Source organism: Eptesicus fuscus, chromosome 4, assembly GCF_027574615.1.
Source record: "Eptesicus fuscus isolate TK198812 chromosome 4, DD_ASM_mEF_20220401, whole genome shotgun sequence".
NCBI classification, from domain to species: Eukaryota; Metazoa; Chordata; class Mammalia; order Chiroptera; family Vespertilionidae; genus Eptesicus; species Eptesicus fuscus.
This window is the reverse complement of record NC_072476.1, coordinates 31515265-31540498: the sequence shown is the minus strand read 5'-3', so window position 1 is coordinate 31540498 and position 25234 is coordinate 31515265. Positions and strand designations below refer to the sequence as shown.

The window sequence follows — 25234 nt, the reverse complement described above, 5'->3', positions numbered from 1 at the left end:
CCTATGGGGCCTTTGGCCATGGGCTGTGCCCAAAATGTCCACGTCTAGCGTAAGTCATGAGTGGTTCCCTCCACCTTGCATGGCACTGGCTCTGAGGGACTCAGCCTTGTGCCCTCCTATCCAGGCTTTCCCTGACCTTCCACACGTGCTCCTCACTCCTGGGCCTGCTGCAGCTTCCAATGTTATGTTAATCACTCCCCACCTCTGCTGTGGGAGTCTCAGAATCCTAGTGGGAAATGGGACACAGCTGGTTTTAGCCCTCTTACCCCCTTCCCCAGCCAGTATATTTGTACCCCCTCAGCTGAGTGTCTTCTTAGGAATCCAGTAAGTATCTTCCCTTGTCTTAAGTCTCTAGGATGCTCTCTCTAAGATCTTTTTTAGCATGCAAGGGGCAGCCCCCTTCTTGTATGAGCAACATTTCCCTTATGTTAAATCATCCTTCCTTGCAAACATGTATTATAGACACCCACAATGGGCTCATGATATGTGTGGGTGGAGCTCCCTGGACCAGGACATTTACACCAACTGTGAAGAGAAGCTTTGGGAATTTTTGGATTTTTTTTTCTCCTCCCTCAGCAAAGTCTGACTTTCAAGACAATTGTTTGGCTAAGGACCTCAAATAATGTAACTTAAAGGTCAGGCTGAGTGATGACTCCCTTGTACCAGGTGGTTGCCCTCCTCCCCTTGAAGCAGTGGGTGACCCAGTTCAAGGTGTGAGAAACCTCATGTCCATGGAGAACTCAAGATTAATGGGAATAGAAATGAACAAATTAAAAAAAAAATTTTGTTGTTGTTAATCCTCACTGGAAGATATTTTTTCCATTGATTTTTTTTTTTTTTTGAAAGAGAATGGAAGGGAGTGGGAGAGAGACACAAAGAGAAACATTAATGTGTGAGAGAGAAACATTAAGGTGAGAGAGACACATCAACTGGTTGCCTCGGGCACATGCCCAACTTACTAGGCTGGAGACTGAGCCTGCAACTGAGGTATGTATCCTTGACCTGAATCAAACCTGTAACCCTTCAGTCCACAGGCTGATGCTCCAACCACTGAGCAAAACCAGCTAGGGCAAAATTAACAACTTTAATGTTTCAAAAACATTAACCCCATTACATCTTTGCTTGATAACCTGGGCCCTGGCTTTCCATCTGAGTCTCTAATTATCTCCTGGAAACTGACCTTCCTCCATCTCTGACCCCATCGTCCCTGTATGTGAATACTCCAGCTGGTTGTGTGATATTGGCAGGGGAGTAGCTGTCTGGTTTAAAGGCAGTAGTGGCCTGGAATTCTCTCCCTAACTTGCCTGGACTCTCTGACCTACCCCATCCTTACTCAGTCTCTTACTCAAGAAAGAGATGGGGCTGTGAGACCCTGGGAGATCCAGGGCTCTCTGGCTTCCATGTCAGGCCCTCAGAGGTGGGCTTTGGCTCCTGTTTTGCCAGCTACAGGTTTCTCATGGCCTTGCTATTGTCTGCAGGTTCTTTCCCCAAATACAGTTTCTCCAGATGGGTCTCAAGCGGCTTTTTTCCTCAGCAGCCCCTGCTGGAATTGGCCTTCTTTTCCTGGACAAAGGATCGTTATAGCTGTCAGAGTCCATGCCCATCCCTTTCTCCTTTAGCTAGCTTTCCAGAGTCTACTGCACAGTATTTCTCTTTAGGGGTCAGATCCTGGCCTTGGGATATCTTGGCTTAGTCTTAATTATATAAACTTCCTGTCACATATCTAATTTACACAGTCTAATAGTCTACAGATCACTTAAAGCATTTTAGATTAAATTGATGTCAAAACCACAATGAGGCCCTGACCAGTTTGGCTGAGTGGATAGAGTGTCGGCCTGTGGGCTGAAGGGTCCTGGATTTGATTCCAGCTAAAGCACATGCCCCGGTTGCGGGCTCAATCCCCAGTGTGGGGCTTGCAGGAGGCAGCTAATCAATGATTCTCTCTCATCATTAATGTTTCTATCTCTCCCTCTCATTTCCTCTCTGAAATCAATAAAAATGTATTAAAAAAAATCACAATGAGATAACACTTCACACCCACTAGGCTGGCTATAATAAAAAAGAATTGTTGTAGAAAATAGGATGTAGAAAAATTTCAACACTCATACACTGCCTATTGGAATGTAAAATGTTGCAGTCGCTGTGGAAAGTTTGACACTTTCCTCAAAAGTTAGGTGTATGGTTATTACATGGTCCAGCAATTTCACTCCTAGATATGTACCTAAGAGAAATGAAAACATGTGCACACAAAAACTTGCTCATGGATGTTCATAGCAGCATTATTTCTAATTGCCAAAAGTGGGAACAACCTAAACATCCACCAATATTTATTTAAGAATGGATAATGAATAATATTTTGTGTGGTAGAACCACACAATATAATAATATTCAGCTGTAAAAAGGAATGAAGCCGAAACCGGTTTGGCTCAGTGGATAGAGCGTCGGCCTGTGGACTGAAGGGTCCCAGGTTCAATTCCGGTCAAGGGCATGTACCTTGGTTGCGGGCACATCCCCTGTGGGGGGTGTGCAGGAGGCATCTGATCAATGTTTCTCTCTCATTGATGTTTCTAGCTCTCTATCCCTCTCCTTTCCTCTCTGTAAAAAATCAATAAAATATATTTAAAAAAAAGGAATGAAGTGCTGACATGTGCTGCAACATAGATGAACTTTGAAAACATTATGCCAAGTGAAAGAAGTCAGACATAATGTATGATTCCATTTATATGAAATGTCCAGAGTGGGTAAATCCATAGAGAAGTTAGATTAGCAGTTGTCTAGAGCTGAGTCTTTGGAGGGAAATGAGGAGTGAACCCCTCAAACTGGTACAGGGTTTCTTGGGTGATGAAAATGTTATAAAATTGTGGTGATGATTATACAACTCTGTGACTAAACTAAAAACCATTGAATTGTACACTAGCTGTACCATGTACAAAGAGGTGACCTGTATGGTACACAAAATGCAGCATACAATATGATACTATGTATATTTACAGAAAAAGATTAACTTTCTTGGTGGTAAGTTGCTTTCACATTTTAATTGTAACACCCATTTCTATATTTGCTTCAGCCTCCTAGATAATTGCTTTTCAGAATAAAGTGGCCATTTGTTGAAGCTTTAGACAAATGGGCAACATGCAGGAGACATTCATTTCTTTGGTTTCCACTCTTAGAACTGTTGGCCGGAGGAGCTGCCATTGCATGTGGCAAAGCCATAGCCCACCTCACCCGCCACCCCGTTCAGATCCTGAGAGGGGGCTATGAGTCCTTCTCAGCCATGTACCACTTCTTCCGGACACAGAAGATCATCTGGATGCCACAGGTAAGGCAGGGTGCTGAGCACAGGCAGCTCACATGGGAGCATGGCCTTCCCTTGAGGACCATGGGTTGGGGAACTGGGAAGGAGAAAGACAACATGGAAAAGATGAAAGAAATATTGAAGGCTGGGCTTAAGAAATGAACTTGGGGTAGCCAAGCAGTCCAGTCCAAGATTATGAATTTATAATTGTCACATTTGGGGAAGAGCCAACATGGAGTTTAAAAGATGGGCCTATTCAGAAGGCAGGGAATTCTGGATTGTGGGTTGTAGTCAAAGTCATAAAGGCAGGAATAGGTGTCATGATTCAAGCTGCCTCAACTTTCCTCACTTTTGGGCCCAGAGGATACAAAAGGGTGAGAAGGCAGTCCCTGCCTTTGAGAAGTTCTTATCTAGTAGGGGAGACAAGGGGCACACCCGGTGTATGGAGCCCAGAGGAGAGGCACTACCTTCTGGGGCCAAATGTAGAGGAAGAGGAGCTTGTGAGGAAGAGGGGTGAGGGCATATAAAGCAAGCACTGGATAGCCATGATTGGCAGGCAGGAATCCATCCCTAGGGGGCATTGTGCAGTATCTGGTTATTGAGGAGTCTGACTGCAGTGGAATGCAAACATCTAAGGCTTTCATTCTTTTCAGTAATTGCCTTTAGCTGTGCTCTCATTTTTGCCCTTAGTAACATCTTGGGGAGATTCCATACTTTCTGGCCACTTTCAATTATGAAAAATTACATTTAGTCATAAAACGATTTGAGAAATGTTTATGTTAACTGGGTATTTGATGACAGTAAGGAATTATTATTATACAGGGTAGGACAAAAGTAGGTTTACAAGATGCAAATCAAAACAACAATGAGGTACCACCTCACACCTGTCAGAATGGCTATCATTAACAAATCAACAAATGACAAGTGCTAGAGAGGATGCGGAGAAAAAGGAACCCTCCTTCACTGTTGGTGGGAATGCAGTGCAGCCATTGTGGAAAACAGTATGGAGTTTCCTCAAAAATTTAAAAATGGAACTGCCATTTGACCCAGAATACCACTTTTAGGAGTATATCCTAAGAAAACAAAACAAAACAAAAAAACAATCAGAAAGGATATATGCACCCATATGTTCATAGCAGCACAATTTACAATAGCTAAGATTTGGAAACAGCCTAAATGCCCATCAGCAGATGAGTGGATTAGAAAACTACGATACATCTACACAATGAATACTTTGCTGCTATAAAAAAAGAAGGAATTCTTACCATTTGCAGCAGCATGGATGGAACTAGAGAGCATTATGCTAAATGAAATAAGCCAGTCAGTGAAAGAAAAATACCATATGATCTCACTCATTTATAGATAATAAAATAACCTGATGAACAAAAAGGTAGATACAGAGGCAGAGAAACATTGAACAGACTGTCAAATTACAGCGGGAAGCCTGGAGGGTGGGTAAGAGATCAACCAAAGGACTTGTATGCATGCATATAAGCATAATCATTGGACGCAAGACACTGGGGGTGGGGTGGGGTGAGGGCATGTGCAGGGGGGTAGGAGAGGCTGGGGGAAGGTCAATGGAAAAAAAGGAGACATGTACTACTATATGTAATACTTTAAACAATAATTAAAAAAAAAACAGTAAATACAAGCCAAATTGCACAAACTGAAAAAAAAAAGTTTACAGTTGTTTGTATGGAAAATAATATTATCCCATTTAATAAAAGAGTAATATGCAAATTAACCACCACTCTGATATACCCACAAGCCCCACCCACCAGCCACGCCCACCAGCCAATCAGGAGTGAGTATGCAAATTAACCCAACCAAGATGGCTACGGCCACAGAGAGAGCAGGAGGGAGGCTTGGGTTTCCCTGGTGATGGAGGAAGCCAAGCTTTCCAAACACCCTGGCCAGCCCAGGCTTCTGCTTAAGGCTACAAAGTTTCAATTGTAGAAGATAAATAAATCCCAGATTCCAGGGCCTCTGCTTGGGTCGCCGGGGGGCGTGGCCGGCCTGCAAACCACCACAGGCCCCTCGCCCAGGCCGCCCCACACCCCAAGGGAACCCCCACCCTGATCTGGGACACCCTTCAGGGCAAACCAGCTGGCCCCCACCCATGCACCAGGCCTCTATCCTATCTAATAAAAGAGTAATATGCAGATTGACCATCATTCCAAAACACAAGATGGCTGCCCCCATGTGGTCAAAGATCCTGCCCCCATGTGGACACAAGATGGCCACCACAAGATGGCCAGCAGGGGAGGGCAGTTGGGAGCGATCAAGCTTGCAGGGCAGGGTAGTTAGGGGTGGCCAGGCCGGCAGAGGAGGGAAGTTGGGGGCAAACAGGCTGGCAGGGGAGCATTTAGACATCAATCAGGTTGGCAGGGGAGTGGTTAGGGGGTGATCAGGCTGGCAGGCAGAAGCAGTTAGGGGCAATCAGGAAGGCAGGCAGGTGAGCAGTTGGGAGCCAGCAGTCCTGGATTGTGAGAGGGATATCCAACTGCCAGTAGGGTCGGGCCTAAATGGGCAGTTGGACATCCCTCAAGGGGTCCCATATTGGAGAGGGTGCAGGCTGGGCTGAGGGACACCCACCCCATGCACAAATTTCATGCACCGGGCCTCTAGTCCTATCTAATAAAGAGGGAATATGCTAATTGACCCTCACAATATCACAAAGATGGCGGTGCCTACAGCCAATAAGGAGGGAATATGCTAATTGACTGTCACACCCTCAAAGATGGCGGCGCCCACAGCCACAAGATGGTGGCGCCCAGTCCCCTCAGCCCCGCCGGGGTGCCTGCCTCTAGAGTCCCCCAGTTCCCTCAGCCCCCCAGCTGCCCAGGGCCAGTCTGAGGCACAGGCAAGCCTCAGATGGCAGCTGCCCAACTGCCCAGGGCTGCCAGAGGTTCAAGTAACCAGGGCTGGCCGAGGCTTGCACTGCTGACAGTGGCAGCAGCAGAGATGTGATGGGGCGTCACCTTCCCCTGATTGCTGGGTTGCCTCCTGCCCCTGAGGGCTCCTGGACTGTGAGAGGGGGCAGGCCGGGCTGAGGGACACCCCCTCCAATGCATGAATTTTTATGCACTGGGCCTCTAGTAATTAATAAATAATAATACAAGAATAAACTCTTGTTTCGTATACTTACAACTGTAAACTTTTGCCCCACCCTATATTTCTTTAGGTTGTGATGACATTATTATGGTTATATTTTTTAAAATATGAGTTGGTATCTTTTAGACATAATTAAATATTTATGGGTAAAAGAATATGATATCTGAGATTTCCTGCAAAATAATCTGGGATTGGTTGGAGGTCAGTATAGATGAAACAAAATTGGCCATTAGTTGATAATGTTTGCAGAGGGGTGATAGATCTAGGGGATTATTACACTGTTCTTTCTACTTCTGTGTATTTTTGAAATAATTTTTTAAAGGGAATAAGGAAAATCAGTCTAATACAAGCTAGGCTTGTTTAACATTCCAATCTCAAACCAAATCTCATCTCTTCCCATTCCCAGAACTGGGCAGCCTTGGGTTTGCTGGGGGCTTAGAGTGGGGTTGGCTTCAAGGACATCTCCTCTCTTCCAACCTTCAGGGCCTGGCCCCATTGGTGTTGAGGATCCAGTGTGTGACTGACTGCTGTCGGTGAAGGGGAGGTGCCTTCTTCTCACTCTGACTTCACCTGGTTCTATGTGTTGCTGGGGCCTTTGTTGCTGGTTTCCTCGGAGTTTGTTGGGGACAGGGGCTGTTTATTATTGAAGATTCCTCAGAGAGAGAGCCAGCTGAGATTTTAAGCCAGAAATACCCTTAATTCCCAACCTTTTCCTTCCTTTGGTAGCCCATGACCCCCCCACTGTATCCATCCATACTCCTTCACCCGAATTCCCGAATGAGCCACAGGGACTGTGATCACTACAGCCTCGCCTTGCCTTGCTGACTTGGCAGTTCCAATTAGCCTGTGCAAAAGGTGGGAACCCATCTCTGAGGTCATACCTGTTCCCAAATCTAGCTCTCCAAAGGACTATCTTATGTACTTTCTTTTTTTAAAAAATTTCTTTATTGATTAAGGTATCACATATTTGTCCTATCTTCTGTACCTTCATGAAGGTAACCACACTACGATTTTCAGCTCAATAGGTGTATAGCCAATCTCCCCATCCTACAGACACTCCTCCTCACTACTAGAGGAGCACTGCTTACTGGCTTTACAGTGTTCAAAGGCAGTATTTCTCTACAAACATGACACTGCTGATAACTCATTGCCCCTCCGCTTTTAAAGTTTTATTAAGGTACTAGCATTCCCGTTGCAGGAAAAATCCTGCAATAGGGTTTCCTGCTGCACTCTACCCCGCCCTGCCTACTCTCCTCTCTTCTCCCCCACCCCGCCTTCTCTGCCAGCCAGCCTACTTTTCCCTTCTCCCCTGGCCCCGCCTGGGCTCCTCCCTTCTCCCCGGCCCCGCCTTCTCCGCCAGCCCGCCCGCTCTCCTTCCTTCTCCCCAGGCCCCGCCTCCGCTCCTCCCTTCTCCCCGGCCCCGCCTCCGCTCCTCCCTTCTCCCCCGGCCCCGCCTCCGCTCCTCCCTTCTCCCCCACCCCGCCTTCTCCGCCAGCCAGCCTGCTTTTCCCTTCTCCCCCGGCCCTGCCTGGGCTCCTCCCTTCTCCCCCGCCCCGCCTTCTCGGCCAGTCACCTGCTCTCCTTCCTTCTCCCTTGGCCCCGCCTCCGCTCCTCCCTTCTCCTCCCCTCGGCTTGCTTGCTTCTCCGCAGCTTTGCTCTCTTCAGCAGCTCTTGGCTTCTTTCTACACTGTCTTGATATGCAAATTAGCCGCCATATTGGTTGGGGTAATTTGCATACTCATCCTGATTGGTTGGTGGGCGTGGTTTGGCTGGTGGGCGTGGCTTGGGTGTAGCGAAGGTGCAGTCAATTTGCATATTTGTCTATTATTAGGTAGGATAATTGACATAGGAAAAACGGCACATGTTTAAAATGTACAATGTGGTGAGTTTTGACATGTATGTACATCTGTGACCTGCCTTGTATAAATTGAGAAGAGGGGTGGGGTGGTGGCTGATGGTAGCTACCAGGGCCTGGTGTGGAGTTCTACCTTAATTGTTTGTGGTCTACTCTAGAATGTAGGTGCCTACTACTTGTCTCTTCTTGCTCAGTTACTAATTCAGGAGCAAGAGTGAAAGCCCCATCCACTTCCTGCTATTGTTCTGATACACTGTAAAGCAGGGGTGTCCTTAACTGCTCCCAAGGAACTCCTTCTATGAATGGAGATGGAGACACCAAATTTAGGCTCTGAGACTGCCCCTCTACCTTAGACAGAGTGACCTATAATTTCCTGTTTTACATTTGGTGTCCCTTACGTAAGATTTCACGTTGAGTAAAAGAGTTCTGTGACTAAAAGGAGTGTGCAGGCCACACTAGAGAGATGATGGTAAGCTACTGAATGTTTTACATTGAGGGGAGGCATAGTCAGACTGTACTTAGATCAACTCTGATTGCAGTGCAGAGAGCATATCAGTGGGAACAGAGTAGATTTGGAGAGACTTTGTAAGAGGTAGGGATGAAGAGTAGAGAATAGATTCAAGAAATACTTAAGAAGTGGCATTAATTAATTTGGAGTCGGGTCGGGGCTGGGGGGGGGGGGGAAGCTGGCATGGCTCAGTGGTTGAGGGTAGACCTATGAACCAGGAGGTTACAGTTTGATTCCCGGGTTGCGGGCTCGATCCCCAGTGGGAGCCATGTATGGGGCAGCCATTCATGATTATCTCTCATCATTGATGTTTCTCTCCCTTTCCCTTCCTCTCTGAAATCAACAAATATATATTTTAAAAAATATGGAGGGGGGGATGGGAGAGGAGGAGGAGATTAGTATAATGCCCTGATTTAGGTGTGGGTGACAGGGGGCTATGGTGTGGCTCATTGAGGTGGCGGACACAGGAGAAGGAGGCAGTGTGGGAGGAAAGCAGTGGGCTGTTTGGACATGTTAATTTGATGCCTGCTTTTTTTTTTTTTAATATACTTTTATTGATTTTTAGAGAATGAGGAAGGGAGAGGTAGAGAGAGAGAGAGAGACATGTATTGGCTGCCTCCTGCCTGTCCCCTACTGGGAATTGAACCCACAACCTGGGCATGTGCCCTGACCGGAAATCAACCAGTAACCTCTCCGTGCATGGGCTGATGCTCAACCAAGTGAGCCACACCAGCCAGGGTAGATATCTGTTTGTTTTGCATTTGTTGATGTGGCTATCAAAATTAAGTCATTTAGAATTAACATGTGCTTGCTCTTTACAGCACAGAATGTTTTTATCCATGTCACACCCTCTTCCCCGGCAGCCTGCACAGGCACAGGAAAGGAAGGAAGCTGGTTTGAAAGCTGCAGAAAGAGAGCTGATAGATTTGTGATGGGTGTTTAGTGAGGTTTTCTAAATGGAACTAGGATTTCATTTGGCTCCAGCAAGCTGAACATCCTGAGTGAGGGAGGTCAGCCTGAGCCCTGGGGATGCTTTGGGTCAACATCTGCAAATAGTGGGTCTCCCTGCAGGTAAAAGGGTCATGAATCTCTTTTGCAAACTTGAGGATTTGCTCTGTTCTTTGATAGTTTTTTGAGGCTGTCAGCTTGGGAAGGATGTGGGCTCACAGTGGGTACACTGGGAGGGGAGATGTACTGATGCCAGAAGGCTTTGAAATGGACAGTGAAGTAGTCTTAGGTACTTGAGATGCTATTTTTGAGTCAGACTCAGAGCCAGAGGAATTTTTAGAACTGGGGTTGACCTTTGAAGTTACGTAGGTCAGCATTTTCCATGAATACTGATGGAAAAATTATGACCTAACAGATATTAGAAACGTCAGTTTACACAATGTTAGTGGAATTATTTTTTTCTTTTTTTTGAGGTTTTGCCTAGGTTTTATTTTACTAATATCACAAATACATTTTCAGTTCATGCCAGCAATAACTGTGTAGCCAGTGTTTTATTACAAACATCTAAGCTACAAAAGCTCAGTCCAAGGAACCATTAGGAAATTTTCACCAGCTCTCTGTTCCCTGGAGGCACACTTTGAGAACAGGCACACTTTGAAAAGCATGTCTTAGGCCAGTGGTCGGCAAACTCATTAGTCAACAGAGCCAAATATCAACAGTACAACTATTGAAATTTATTTTGAGAGCCAAATTTTTAAAACTTAAACTTCTTCTAACGCTACTTCTTCAAAATAGACTCACCCAGGCCGTGGTATTTTGTGGAAGAGCCACACTCAAGGGGCCAAAGAGCTGCATGTGGCTCGCGAGCTGCAGTTTGCCGACCACCGTCTTAGACTGATGTGCTTTTCTGGCTGTTTTCCAACTTGTTTATAAAATTAGTTTTATTATTTAATGATGATTTTTTTTCTAACCACGTGATTGGCGCTCTAATAATCTTTCCTTGTAACAATCATATTTTCAATCCTCCAAGCTTTATTGATGTGTAATAGATATATAACATGGTATAAGTTTAAGGTATACAACTTGATGATTTATATATGGATACTAGAGGCCCAGTGCACAAAATTCGTGCAGGGGGGGGCAGTGTCCCCTCAACCCAGTCTGCAACCTCTCCAATCCAGGACATCCCTCTCACAATCTGGGATCACTGACTCCTAACTGCTCACCTGCCTGCCTGCCTGCCTGCCTGATCGCCCCCAACTGTTCCTCCCACTGGCCTGGTCCCCTCTTACTGACCCCTGCCAGCCTGGTTGCCCCTCACTGCGCCCCCCTGCCAGCCTGGTCGCCCCCAACTGTCCCTCCTGTGGGCTTGGTTGCCCCATGTAGCCTGCTGCTCAGTCGTTTGGTTGCCCCTCACTAACCCCCTTGCTGGCCTGGTTGCCCCACGCAGCCTGTTCGGTCGTCTGTTTGGTTGCGATGGTCGCTTAGGCTTTCATTATTATGGATACTGTGAAATTATTAACATGATAAGGTTAACACATCCATCACCTAACAAAATCACCTTTTGTGTGTGTGTGGTGAAAACATTTAAAATCTATTCTCTTAGCAATTTTCAAGTATATAATGCAGTATATTAGAACTTCAGGAGTTATTTGCCTTATATCTGGAAGTTTGTACCTTTTCATCAACATCTCCCTGTTCTTCCACTCTGCCCCAGCCCCTGGCAACCACACCTCTACTCTCTGTTTCTATGAGTTTTGCAGATGTCCACATATAAGTGAGATGATTTGCTTTTTTCTGTCTGACATTTCACTTAGCATAATGCTCTCAAGGCCCATCTATGTTATTGCAAATTAATAGGAATTCCTTCTTTTTTATGACTGGATAATAGTCAATGGTATATATGTGCCACATTTTCCTTATCCACTTACCCACTGATGGACACTTAGGTTGTTTCCATGTTGTAAAATATGGTTATTATATATAACTAGAGGCCCGTTGCATGAAGAGATTCATGCAATAGGCCTTCCTTCCTTGGCTTCCAGCACTGGTTTTCCTCCAGCACCCAGGACCCAGGCCTTCACTCCAGCCATAGTCTGCCTTCTTTGTCTTTGCTGCAGACTCTGGAGTCTGCAGGCTTGTCTTCACTGTGGCACTCCGCTCCTGTAGATCCCTTCACCCCCTGCCCTCCCTCTCATAGCAGGTGTCCTGCCCCACCTGGCCACTCCGCGCCTGGAGCAGTTGGGCGGCTGCCATCTTTGGCCTTCTAATTTGCATACTCACTCTGATTGGCTGTGGGTGTAGTGGAGGTATGGTCAATTTACATGATTGTCTATTATTAGGTAAGATGCTCAAGTGAGCATCTGGGTGCAGATATCTCTTTGAGGTAGTTATTTTGTTTCCTTTGAATATATACTCAGAAGTGGGATTAGTGGATCATAGGGTAGTTCCATTATAGTTTTTTAGGAACCTCCATACTGTTTCCCATAATGGCTGGAGTTAGTGGATTTCTTTACTGCCAGACTTCTTTGAGCCTTTAATTGCTAATGTATATGGTGAGTTTCTTAGAGAGGAATATGCTTCCCATATGTACTTGGTTCTCTGAACCCTTTTTTCACAGTGCACTGTGAGGGACCAGTGTTTCTTATACTTTGGGGAATGTAGAAATAATCCTTTTCTTTGTTTCTTTGTTTTTCAAAGAAACCAAAATTTTTCTTATTATAACTTTGGACCTGGAATTCAGTAAGCTCCCATTTAAATGGTGGCCTATTCTTCCTACCTCTCTGTCAAAACTCATCAGAATTCATTTCCTAATGACAGATAGGCTCTGGTGAGGTGGGTTTTGTGTGTGTGTGTGTGTGTGGGGGGGTGTTGTTTTTTTATTTTTTTTATTTTATTTTATTTTTTTTTTTTTCTTTTTTTTTTTTTTTTTTTTTAATATTTTTATTGAGGTATTATATGTGTACATATCTTACTATTACCCCCCCACCCCACACCCACACATGCCCTCCCCCCCCAGAGTTTTGCGTCCATTGTTTATGCTTATATGCATGCATACAAGTCCTTCGTTTGATTTCATAACTCCCCCACCTTTCCCAAACTTTCCCCCTGTACTTTGAAAGTCTGTTTGATGCTTTACTGTCTCTGTATCTATCTTTTTGTTCACCACTTTATAATGTTCTTTACTATCCCTAAATGAGTGAGATCATGTGGTATTTTTCTTTCATTGACTGGCTTATTTCACTTAGCATAATGTTCTCCAATTCCATCCAGGTTGCTGCAAATGATGAGAATTCCTTCTTTTTTATGGCAGCATAGTATTCCATTGTGTAGATGTACCACAGTTTTCCGATCCACTCATCTGCTGACGGGCACCTAGGCTGTTTCCAAATCTTAGCTATTGTAAATTGTGCTGCTATGAACATAGGGGTGCATATATCCTTTCTGATTGGTTTTTCTAGTTTCTTCGGATATATTCCCAGGAGTGGGATTACTGGGTCAAATGGGAGTTCCATTTTCAGTTTTTTGAGGAAACTCCATACTGTTCTCCACAGTGGCTGCACCAGTCTGCATTCCCACCAGCAGTGCACGAGGGTTCCTTTTTCTCCGCATCCTCGCCAACACTTGTTGTTTGTTGATTTGTTGATGATAGCCATTCTGACAGGTGTGAGATGGTACCTCATTGTTGTTTTGATTTGCATCTCTCGGATAATAAGTGACTTTGAACATGTTTTCATGTGTCTCTTGGCCTTCCTTCTGTCTTCTTTTGAAAATATTCTGTTTAGGTCTGTTGCCCATTTTTTTATTGGATCATTTATCTTCCTCTTATTGAGTTGCATAAGCTGCCTGTAGATGTTGGAGATTAAACCTTTATCAGTGATAGCATTTGCAAATATGTTTTCCCATGCAGTGGGTTTTCTTGTTGTTTTGTTGATGGTTTCTTTTGCTGTAAAAAAGCTTTTTATTTTGATGTAGTCCCATTTGTTAATTTTCTCTTTAGCTTCCATTGCCCTAGGGGCAGTGTCAGTGAAGAAGTTCTTGTGGCATATGTCTGAGATTTTGTTGCCTGTGGATTCCTCTAGTATTTTTATGGTTTCCCGTCTTATGTTTAAGTCCTGTATCCATTTTGAGTTTATTTTTTGTGTATGGTGTAAGTTGGTGATCTAGTTTCATTTTTTTGCATGTATCTGTCCAGTTTTCCCAACACCATTTATTGAAGAGACTGTCTTGACTCCATTGTATGTTCATGCCTCCTTTGTCAAATATTAATTGAGCATAGTGGTTTGGGTCGATATCTGGGTTCTCTATTCTGTTCCATTGATCAATATGTCTGTTCTTGTGCCAGTACCAGGCTGTTTTGAGAACAGTGGCTTTGTAATACAGCTTGAAATCTGGTATTGAGATCCCACCTACTTTATTCTTCTTTCTGAGGATTGCTGAGGCTAGTCGGGGTTTTTTTAAGTATTTAAGTTCTGGTGGACTCTGAGTATAATAAAAGGGCTGTTCTTTCCAAGCCAGTATGGTTCAGTGGTTGAGCATCTACCCATGAACTAGGAGGTCACAGTTTGATTCCTGGTCAGGGCACATGCCTGGGTTGCATGCTTGATCTTAATAGGAGGCGTGCAGGAGGTAGCCAGTCGATGATTCTCATCATTGATGTTTCTATCTCTCCTTCTCTTGAAATCAATAAAAAATATTTTTTTAAAAATGGCTTTTTTTTATGCAGTTGTTGGCCACAGGGTATTAGACTCCACGGCCAATGCAAACATGTGGCAAGGAAGGAAGAAGGATGCTGATGTTCATATTCAGCATGCTTTAGCATGATGCTATTTAGCTCAGTCCTTCTGTTACTACCAGCCCTGTAATTCCTCATGCAAGTTGTTACTTGCCAATCTCTTTGAATGCCCAGATCTCAATTTCATTCACTGTCCTGGATAAACTTTCTAAGCTTGTTTGCTGAGCCATATTTTAAGAAACCAACTTCAAATGAAAACAATTTCCCTGGGGAATGTTTTTAGTAACCTCTCTCCTTCCCCACCCCAGGAATTGGATGAATTTCAGGCATATCCTGTTGAAATAGTGCCAGGAAGGATCTACCTGGGCGATTTCAGGCAAGCCTGCGATCCTAAAATTCAGAAGGATTTGAAAATCAAAGCACATGTCAATGTCTCCCTGGAGACAGGCCCATTGTAAGTAGCAATACTATTGATTTTTAAAATGTTAAGTATCATTTGTTTATATATGATTCCTAGTGACATGCATTTAGAAAGTTGAAAGGTCTCTTAGAAGACAGCATATACTGGAGTAGGGTTTTCACTTTTAACTTCATCAAGAATCCAGAGAGGTCAAGTTGACTAGAGTTCTCAAGAGAGACCTGCATGGTAAATAGAAGGCTGAATACAAAGAAAGGGCTCTGGACATCTGCAGAGAGCCCCCCTGTGTCTTCAGCTGAGTACATAAAGCACATGCATGTGAGGAAATGACTCAAGGCTGGGAGAAAAAACAGTGGAAATTAATAGACAGTACAATCCTCAAAGATTACGTGGGGCCAGGAATCGTTCGTATTTCAAGTCAGAGTAGATAAAACTCATAATATACAGGGCATCAAATAGAGTACTGAGAAGAGTATTGTCTCAGTAGTGAGGAAAACCTAGCCCCAAATTAGGGATGAAAAATCCAGTGTCTAAAATGAAAAATACTCTAAATGAAATTAATAGCATATAGACACTACAGAAAAAAAGATTGGTGAATTTGAAGATATAGCAATAGAAAGTATACAAAATAAAACATAGAGAAGAAAAAGACAAATAAAAAAGAACAGAACTTCAGTGAGATTAACATAGTTTCAAGTGGCCTACTACCATATGTGTAATTGGAATTTCAAAAGGAGAGGAAAGTGGGGAGATGTTTGAAGAAATAATGGCCAACATTTTTCCAAGTTTGATTAAAAAAAAACACACACCTATAAGTTCACAGACCCAAGCATCTCAACAGAAAGGAATCCACAATAGGCACATCCTCTCAAATTGGTTAATATCAGTGAAAAAGATAAAATCTTAAAAGTATCTAGATAAAAAGATGCATTACATACCAAGAAACAAAGATAAAGATGGTAGCAGACTTCATATGAGAAACAAAGAAATTGAGAAAACTGAAATATTGCATGGAAAATGGGAACCTAGAAATATAACCAGTAAAAAATATATTTCAAATATGAAGGGAAAATACTTTTTCCAGGCATGCAAAAGTTAAAACAGTTCATCAACAAATAGATGTACACTACAAAAAAATATTACAGGAAGTCTTTTAGGTAAAATGAAAACGATACCAGATGGCAATCTGAATATATACAAAAAGAATCAAGATCACCAGAAATGATCCTATATAAAAGTCTAATATGAAAATTGACCAAATGGTGGAACAACCCATTATTATGATATGCACTGCCCACCAGGGGACAGACACTCAATGCAGGAGCTGGCCCCAGGCTAGCCAAGGCAGGTGCCAGCAGGGGCCCCCCTGATGGCCCCACAGATTGGCCCTATTACTAGTCAGGCCTAGGGCCCCTACTGTACATGAATTTCATGCACCAGCCCTCTATCTACACTAGTAAAATAGGAAGATGCAAATTGACCATACCTTAGCAATGCCCACCAGGAGTGAGTATGCAAATTAACCCAACGAAGATGGTGGGTTAATTTGCATATGCAGGCACTGAGTGGCCGGGGGCAGGGCAGGACACTTGCATCATCACCATGGCGACGACGCAGGCATTCCGCACCACTCCAGCAGCTCCGGGGCTCTGGGCAGCATGGGAAGGTGGAAAGGCAGTTCCAGGCTGGAGCAAAAAGGCGGTTCTGGCCGGAGCGCAGCCGGTGCCAACAGCCAGGAGAAGGAAGGCCCATTTTTGCATGAATCTTTGTGCATCAGGCCTCTAGTAATTATATAAAATACTTTCCCCTTGTTTATAAATCTTTTCAAAGCATATTATTTAAAGACAAAATAACAACAATACATTTTGTGTTTATAGCATATGTAGAAGTAATATATATGCCCACAATTTACTAAGGCAGGAAGAGGGAAAATAGAACTATATACTTGTAAGGTTTTTACTCTGTTTACATGAAGTGGTATAATGTTAATTGAAGGTAGACTATAGTAAGTTAAAGATGTATTCTATACACTCTAAAGCAACCACCAAAAAATAGAACAAAATAAAAATAAGAGATATGATTAGTAAGATAACAAAAGAGCTAAATGGAGTCATATAAAAATTCAGTAATCACACTAAGTGCAAAAAGTCTAAATATTTCAATTAAAAGGCAGAGGTTGTAGGCTGTCTACAATATACTTTAGCCCTGGTTGGTTTAGCTCAGTGGATAGAGCATTGGCCTGTGGACTGAGGGTTCTGGATTCAATTCTGGTCAAGGGTACATACATAAGTTGCAGGCTTGATCCCTGGGCCTGGTTGGGGCGCATGCAGGAGACAACCAATCGATGTGTCTCTCTTATATCAATGTTTCTCTCTCTCAGTCTCTCCCCCTCCCTTTTATTCTCTCTTTAAAAAGTCAATAGAAAGAAAAAATAATCAAAAAATATGAAGATAGTGTAAGGAGCCTCTGGGACAACTTCAAGCGTACCAATATCCGAATTATGGGGGTCCCAGAAGAAGAGAGAGAGAGCAAGATTCTGAAAACCTATTTGAAGAAATAATGACTGAAAAATTCCCCCACCTGGTGAAAGAAATAGACTTACAAGTCCAGGAAGCGCACAGAACCCCAAACAAAAGGAATCCAAAGAGGACCACACCAAGACACATCATAATCAAAATGCCAAGAGCAAAAGACAAAGAGAGAATATTAAAAGCAGCAAGAGAAAAACAGTTAATTACCTACAAGGGAGTACCCATAAGATTGTCGGCTGATTTCTCAACAGAAACTATGCAGGCCAGAAGGGAGTGGCAAGAAATATTCAAAGTGATGAATAGCAAGAACCAACAACCAAGATTACTTTACCAGCAAAGCTATCATTCAGAATTGAAGGTCAGATAAAGAGCTTCACAGATAAGAAAAAGCTAAAGGAATTCATCACTGCTAAACCAGTATTATATGAAATGCTGAAAGGTATTCTTTAAGAAAAGGAAGAAGAAGAAATAGGTAAAGATAAAAATCATGAACAACAAAGTGACAAAAAATACATATCTATCAAGTGAATCTAAAAATCAAGTGAATAAAAATCTGATGAACAGAATAAACTGGTGAATATAATAGAATCAGGGGCATAGAAAGGGAGTGGTCTGACAATTCTTGGGGGGGATAGAGGTGTGGGAGGTGCGGGAGAGACTGGACAAAAATCGTACACCTATGGATGAGGACAATGAGGGGCGGTAAGGGCAGAGGGTGAGGTGGGAACCGGGTGGAGGGGAGATATGGGAGGGGGGGAGAGGAACAACTGTAATAATCTGAACAATAAAGACTTATTTAAAAAGACAATAGAAAAATATCCTCGGGTGAGAATTAACAACAAAAAAATCTATTTTAAATATAAAGACAAAGATAGGTTAAAACAAAATGGATAGATTTGATTTTGGGTAGTATATATACAATGAAATATACAGATGATGTATCATAGAACTGTACACTTGAAACTTATGTAATTTTATTAACCAGTGTCACCCCAATAAATTTAATTAAAAAACTAAATGGATGGAAAAAGATACTCCAGACTGATAATAGTAATTAACTACGAAGAACTTCTGAGTGGTTATATTATTGTTAGATAAATTGGACTTCACAGCAAAAAAATACTACCAATGATAAAGATCATTTCATTATGGGAATGTAGTCAATTAATCTAGAGTCTAGATTCTAGAGGACGTAATAGACTTAAATGAGTAAGTAGCTAATATAGAAGTTTAGCCCTAGCCGATTTGGCTCAGTGGATAGAGCATCGGCCTGCGACTCAAGGGTCCCAGGTTCAATTCTGGTCAAGGTCATGTACCTTGGTTGCGGGCACATCCCCAGTTGGGGGTGTGCAGGAGGGAGCTGATCAATGTTTCTCTCTCATCGATGTTTCTAACTCTCCCTCTCCCTTCCTCTCTGTGAAGAATCAATAAAATATATTTATATTAAAAAAAAGAAGTTTAAAATGCATAAAGTAAAAACTGATGGAGAAATAGAGAAACCCACAATTATAATTAGAGATTTCAATATCTCTCTCACTAGACAGAAAATAAGTTATAATTTCAAAGACTAGGAGAGCACTATCATCCAATTTTACCTAATCAACATTTATAGGACACTCCAACCAATAGCAGTAATGTTATTCTAGTCTTTGAAGGTGTTCTACAATATACACTTTTTTCAAGACGACATGTAACATTTTTGCCAAATCAACTTTTCTTGGCCTTAAAACAAATATCAGTACACCTAAAAGGATCTCAGCTATACAAATTGTGTTTTCTTTTTATTTTTATTTTTTATTTTATTGATTTTTTACAGAGAGGAAGGGAGAGGGATAGAGAGTTAGAAACATCGATGAGAGAGAAACATCGATCAGCTGCCTCCTGCACACCTCCTACTGGGGATGTGCCCACAACCAAGGTACATGCCCTTGACCGGAATCGGACCTGGGACCTTTCAGTCCACAGGCCGACGCTCTATCCACTGAGCCAAACCGGTTTTGGCCAAATTGTGTTTTCTACACTAATAATGAACTCACAGAAAGAGAAACTGGGGAAAAAAAAATCCCATTTACTATTGCAACAAAAAAAATTAAGATACCTAGGAAATAAACTTAACTAAGGAGGTAAAAGACCTGTACTCGGAAAACTACAGGACATTGAAAAAAAAAGAGATAGAGAAAGACATAAACAAATGGAAGAATATACTGTGTTCATGGATTGGTAGAATCAACATCATTAAAATGTCCATACTACCCCAAGCAATCTATAGATTCAATGCAATCCCCATTAAAATACCAACAGCATATTTCACAGACCTAGAACAAACTCTCCAAAAATTCATATGGAATAAAAAAGGATCCCAAATAGCTCCAGCAATCTTGAGAAAAAAGAAAAAAGTTGGAGGGATCGCACTACTAGATATCAAACTATATTACAAAGCCACTGTTCTCAGAACTGCCTGGTACTGGCACAAGAACAGACATATAGATCAATGGAACAGAACAGAGAACCCAAGCCATTATGCTCAATTAATATTTGACAAAGGAGGCAAGAGCATACAATAGAGTCAAGACAGTCCCTTCAATAAATGGTGTTGGGAAAATTGGACAGATACAGGCAAAAAAATGAAACTAGACCACCAACTTACACCGTACACAAACACTCAAAATTGGATAAAGGACTTAAATGTAAGACGGGAAATTATAAAAATCTTAGAAGAATCCATAGGCAGCAAAATATCAGACATACATCGTAGCAATATCTTTACCGATACAGCTCCTAGGGCAATGGAAACTAAGAACAAAATAAACAAGTGGACTACATCAAAATAAAAAGCTTCTGAACAGCAAAAGAAACTATCAACAAAACATCAAGAAAGCCCACTGCATGTGAGAACATATTTGCCAATGTTATATCCAATAAGGGCCTAATCTCCAAAATTTACAGGGTACTCATACATCTTAACAAAAGGAAGATAAACAGCCGAAACCAGTTTGGCTCAGTGGATAGAGCGTCGGCCTGCGGACTCAAGGGTCCCAGGTTCGATTCCGGTAAAGGGCATGTACCTTGGTTGCAGGCACATCCCCAGTGGGGGGTGTGCAGGAGGCAGCTGATCGATGTTTCTAACTATCTCTCTCCCTCTCTGTAAAAAATCAATAAAATATATTTTTTAAAAAAAGAAATTTCAATTGTACTGTTGATATTTGGCTCTGTTAACTAATGAGTTTGCTGACCACTGTCTTAGCACATTACATACATTAATCTATATATATGTAAAAGCCTAATATGTAAAGTGTCCCCTTGGGAGTTTGTGTCCCACCAGGAGTTTGATCTCTCGCTATGATGTGTGCTGACCACCAGGGGGTGATGCAGAACTAAGGAAGGCCTGGCTGGCAGCTGGCAGCCAGGGAAGGGAGGCCCTGGCCAGCTGCTGCTAGGGATACTACCCATGCAAGAATTTCGTGCACTGGGGCTCTAGTATCCTTATAAAAAGGATAATACATAATGACTAAATTGAGTTTATTCCAAAGACGTTAATTTACCATATCAATAAATAGAGCAAAAATCAGGATTATCTCAACAGGCGCAGTGAAAACATTTTATAATATTCACTATACATTCATGATTTAAAAAACACCTCTTAGCAAACTGGGAATAGAAGAAAACTTCTTTGAGCTAATAAAATAACGACAAAAATCTCTGCAACAACCATCACACTTAATGGTGAAATGTTGCAAGTTTTCCTTCTAAGTCTGGGAAGAAGACAAAAATGCCACTATCACCACTCCTATTTAACATTGTACTGGAGAAGCTAGTTGGTGAAATATGGCAAGAAAAAGAAATAAAATATGAATCAAAAGGGAAAAAAAACTATCATTATTCACAGACAATATAATTGTATACACAGAAAATCCAAAACAACCTGCAGATAAATGATTAGATTTAAGTAAGGTTGCTTGGTACAAGATTAATATACAAATATAAATTGTTTTCTGCATACAAATAAACACAAACTGAAATTTTAAAAAACAGTTTACAAGAGCACAAAAATATTAAACACCTAGGATTATATCTCATAAAGGATGTGTAAGATCTCTACACAGAAAATTATATAGCATTACTGTAAATTATTAAAGATCTGAATAAACAGAGGATGTACTGTCATTATAGATTAGAAGAATCAGTTTTGTAAAGATATTGATTCTTGCCCAAATGATCTGTCGATTCAGAGTAATGCCAATAGAATTCCAACAGGTTTGTGGAAATTGATACAGTAATTCTAAAATGTATAAATTTTATGGAAATGCGAAGGGCAAAAATAGCTGAATATTTGAAGAACAACAAATGGGAAAAGTTACTGTACTTGACCAAATATTAAGATTTAAAAAACACAGCAAGTAAGGATGGTGATATTGGTGTAGGATAGAAAAATAAACTAGTGGAGCAGATTAAAGTTCAAACAGACCCATGCATATATGAACACTTAAGGTTTTTTAAAAATTATTTTTGTTAATCCTCACCCAAGGATATTTTTTCTATTGATTTTTAGAGAGAATGGGAGGGAGGCCCTAGTTGGTTTGGCTCAGTGGATAGAGCATTGGACTGCTGACTGAAGGGTCCTGGGTTCGATTCCAGTCAAGGGCACATGCCCAGGTTGTGGGCTAGATCCCCAGTGGGGGCGTGCAGGAGGCAGCCGATCAATGATTCCCTCTCATCATTGATGTTTGTCTCTCTCTCCCTTCTCCCTTCCTCTCTGAAATCAATAAAAATAAATTTAAAAGAGGGAGAGAGGGGTAGTGACAGACAGAAACATTGATGTGAAAGAGACACATTGACCAGTTGCCTCCTGCATGCACCCTGTTTAGGGCCAGAATTGAACCGGTGACCATTTAGTCCGTGGGTGACGCTCTAACAACTGAGCAAACAGGCTAGGACTGGACACTTGAATTTTGACAAGGATTTTCTTTTAAAAGTTTATGGATTTAAACTTCACATGTTTTTATTTTGAAATAATTTTTGTATATGGTGCCAGAAATGGAACAACATTTGTTGTTTTGCATGTGGAGATAATTTGTTGAAAATATGATCCTTTTCCTGTTGAATTGCTTTGATACCTTTATTGAAAATCCTTGTCAAAATTAAAAATTCTGGATTATTTTTCATTGGCATATGTCTTTCTTTCTTTCTTTCTTTTCTTTCTTTCTTCCTTCCTTCCTTCCTTCCTTCCTTCCTTCCTTCCTTCCTTCCTTCCTTCCTTCCTTCCTTCCTTCCTTCCTTTTTCAGAGAGAAAGGGAGAGGGATAGAGAGATAGAAACATCAATGATGAGAGAGAATCATTGATCGGCTGCCTCCTGCACACCCCACTCTGGGGATTGAGCCTGCAACCCAGGCATGTGACCTGACCAGGAATTGAACCGTGACCTCCTGGTTCATAGGTAGATAGATGCTCAAGCACTGAGCAGGGCGGTATATGTTTTTCTTTACACCAGTTCCACACTGCTGATTACAGTAGTTTTCTAATAAATCTTGAAATCAAGTAGTGTTAGTCCTCTAATCTTGTTCTTTTTCAAAGTTGTTTTGTTTGCATTTCCATATAAATTTAATAATCAGCTTGTCAGTTTCTACGAAGAAGCTTGCTAGAATTTTGATTGGGATTGAACTGATATCTTAACAGTGATGAATCTCATGATCCATGAGCATGGTCTATTTCTCCATTTACTTTGCTCTTTAACTTCTCTCAGAAATATTTTATAGTTTTCAGTGTACATTTCTTGCACATTTTGTGTCAAGATTTTTTTCTAAGCTTTTGGAGTTTTTTATGTGATTATAAGTGATATTTTAAGATTTTCAATATCTGATTATTTGTTGCTGGTACATAGAAATCCAATTGATTTTTATATATTAACCATGTATTCTTCAACCTTCTCTATCCAGATACCTTCTCCACTGTAATCTCCCCATTCCTCCTCTCATGTATCATGTGAAGGTCTTTTAAAAATGTTTTATTGTTGACACTATTGCAAATATCCCCCATTTCATGTGCAGGTCTTTATCCTAGCATCTACTAATTGGAGTGTAGCCATTTGTTTATGCGTCTGCCTCCCCCATCAGACTGGAAGCTTCTTGAAGCTGGGAGGGGCCCTATTTGATATTTGTGTCCACTAGGGTCCAGCCTAAGGTCTGGCACACAGTAGGCATTGAGTGAGTGCCTATGAGGAAAGAGTGGATGGGTGGGCATGGGTGGGTGGGTGGAAAGGAAGGGAGGGAGGGAGAGAAGGGTGAGAAGGGAAAGATGGATGGATGAATGGATGGTTCATTGTGCTTGTATTTGTCACAGCAAGTGCTCATAACAGAAACTAAACCAAACCAGCCTACTTTCTGAGTCTACTGAACTTTCTGCATGCCACAGTGGTCTGTATACTGAATGTCACCAGTAGGCCATAGTCTTCATAAAAAACGTTATGAAGTGCTTACAGCATTCTGGGCATTGGGCCAGGCTCCTTGCAGGCACACTCTCATTAAGCATGTCACTCACCTCATCTCTCCACCATGCTCATAAAACTCTAGCCACTCTGACCTCCCTGTTGTTTCTCAAATACACTACTAGTAAACGTACTGTCTGTCCGGGATTTTGCACTTCCATTCTCCTATACCTGGAACACTCTTTCCTCAGATAACTGCCTGGCTTGTTCTCTCACCTCCTTTAAGCCTCTGCTCAAATGTCACCTCCTCAGTAAAGCCGTCCCTGACCACCCTATCTCAAACGCTATTCTCTATCCCTCTTACCTTATTTTCTCCATTTAACATAGCAGGCTCGTTCTCCAAAATCATGACATATTTCCTCCCATCCTCATTTTATTGTTTGCAGCATATTCTAGGTAAGTACCATGTTTGAATAATAATAATGTCATATTTACTGAGCACTTACTATTGCCAAGCAGATTGCTAAATGCTGTATATAGATTGATTTAATCCATACTCCACTCCTATGAGGTAGGTGCTATTTTTCTGAGAGGGGTTCAGGTCCTTGCCCACGTTTCCCTGATCTAGCCCAGCATTCCTACCCTATGGTCCTGCTGCTATGAACAAGGGGCACTATAGTGGGACTGTGTGTGGTCTGCCCAATTACCTGTGCTTTTCTTCTGTTTAGTTTTGTAGGCAACGCTGACAAGCTTCTGCACATCCAGATAGAAGACTCCTTGGAAGCCATCATTTCCCCCTTTCTGCGCCACCTCTGTCACTTTATTGGTAGGGAGCATTTTCTAACAAGGCAGCAACTGGCCTATGCCCAGGGGCACAGGGAAGGGGCATCTCGTCCACATGCCTATTCCTGATTGGGACTCTCAGTGCTGAGGAGAGAAAGGGCAGCACACGCCCAACCAGGTGTGGACAACCCCAAGACAAGGTGCTTCTCCAGGGCCATCAGCAATATGCACAGCCATGCGTTTACCTCCGAGGCAGTAGGGCCAAATAAGAGCTCCAGACTGGATCGAATACCATATGTTGTGGCCTTCCCTGGACTGGTAGGCCCTTTTGGGCCTGGCTTCACTGCCTCTGTTGGCCTGTCATGAAATGAGGGTGTTGCCCCACCATGGGTGCCTCTGTTCATGGAGACCTGCTCTGGTGACTCAGAGGTGACTTGTTCCTGCCCTTTTGTCTGGGTAGCAAGATGAGGTGGAAGGAAGGCTCCAGAGCTTCTGACTTCCCTGATTTGCATTGTTTGTGCCCAGTGCCACTCTGTCCTCTCACCACACACAGCAGTGCCTATCAGTCATCTTTCAGTCATTCCCCAGGCTCAGGATTGCCCTAGTTGAGTAAGATACTTGGAGT

At 42.4% G+C, this 25234-nt stretch overlaps 1 protein-coding gene across 3 annotated transcripts in view; it reads left to right on the top strand.

The window, feature by feature from the left end:
* The window catches only part of STYXL1 (serine/threonine/tyrosine interacting like 1), a 48084-nt gene that overhangs the window by 15061 nt on the left and 7789 nt on the right, over positions 1 to 25234 (top strand). For all 3 annotated transcript variants that reach the window (XM_028145312.2, XM_028145313.2, XM_054714857.1), the window contains 3 exons: positions 3171 to 3319; positions 14764 to 14909; positions 24555 to 24652. In XM_028145312.2, the coding sequence (XP_028001113.2) occupies positions 3171 to 3319; positions 14764 to 14909; positions 24555 to 24652 (393 nt within the window). The remainder of the gene's footprint in view (positions 1 to 3170; positions 3320 to 14763; positions 14910 to 24554; positions 24653 to 25234) is intronic.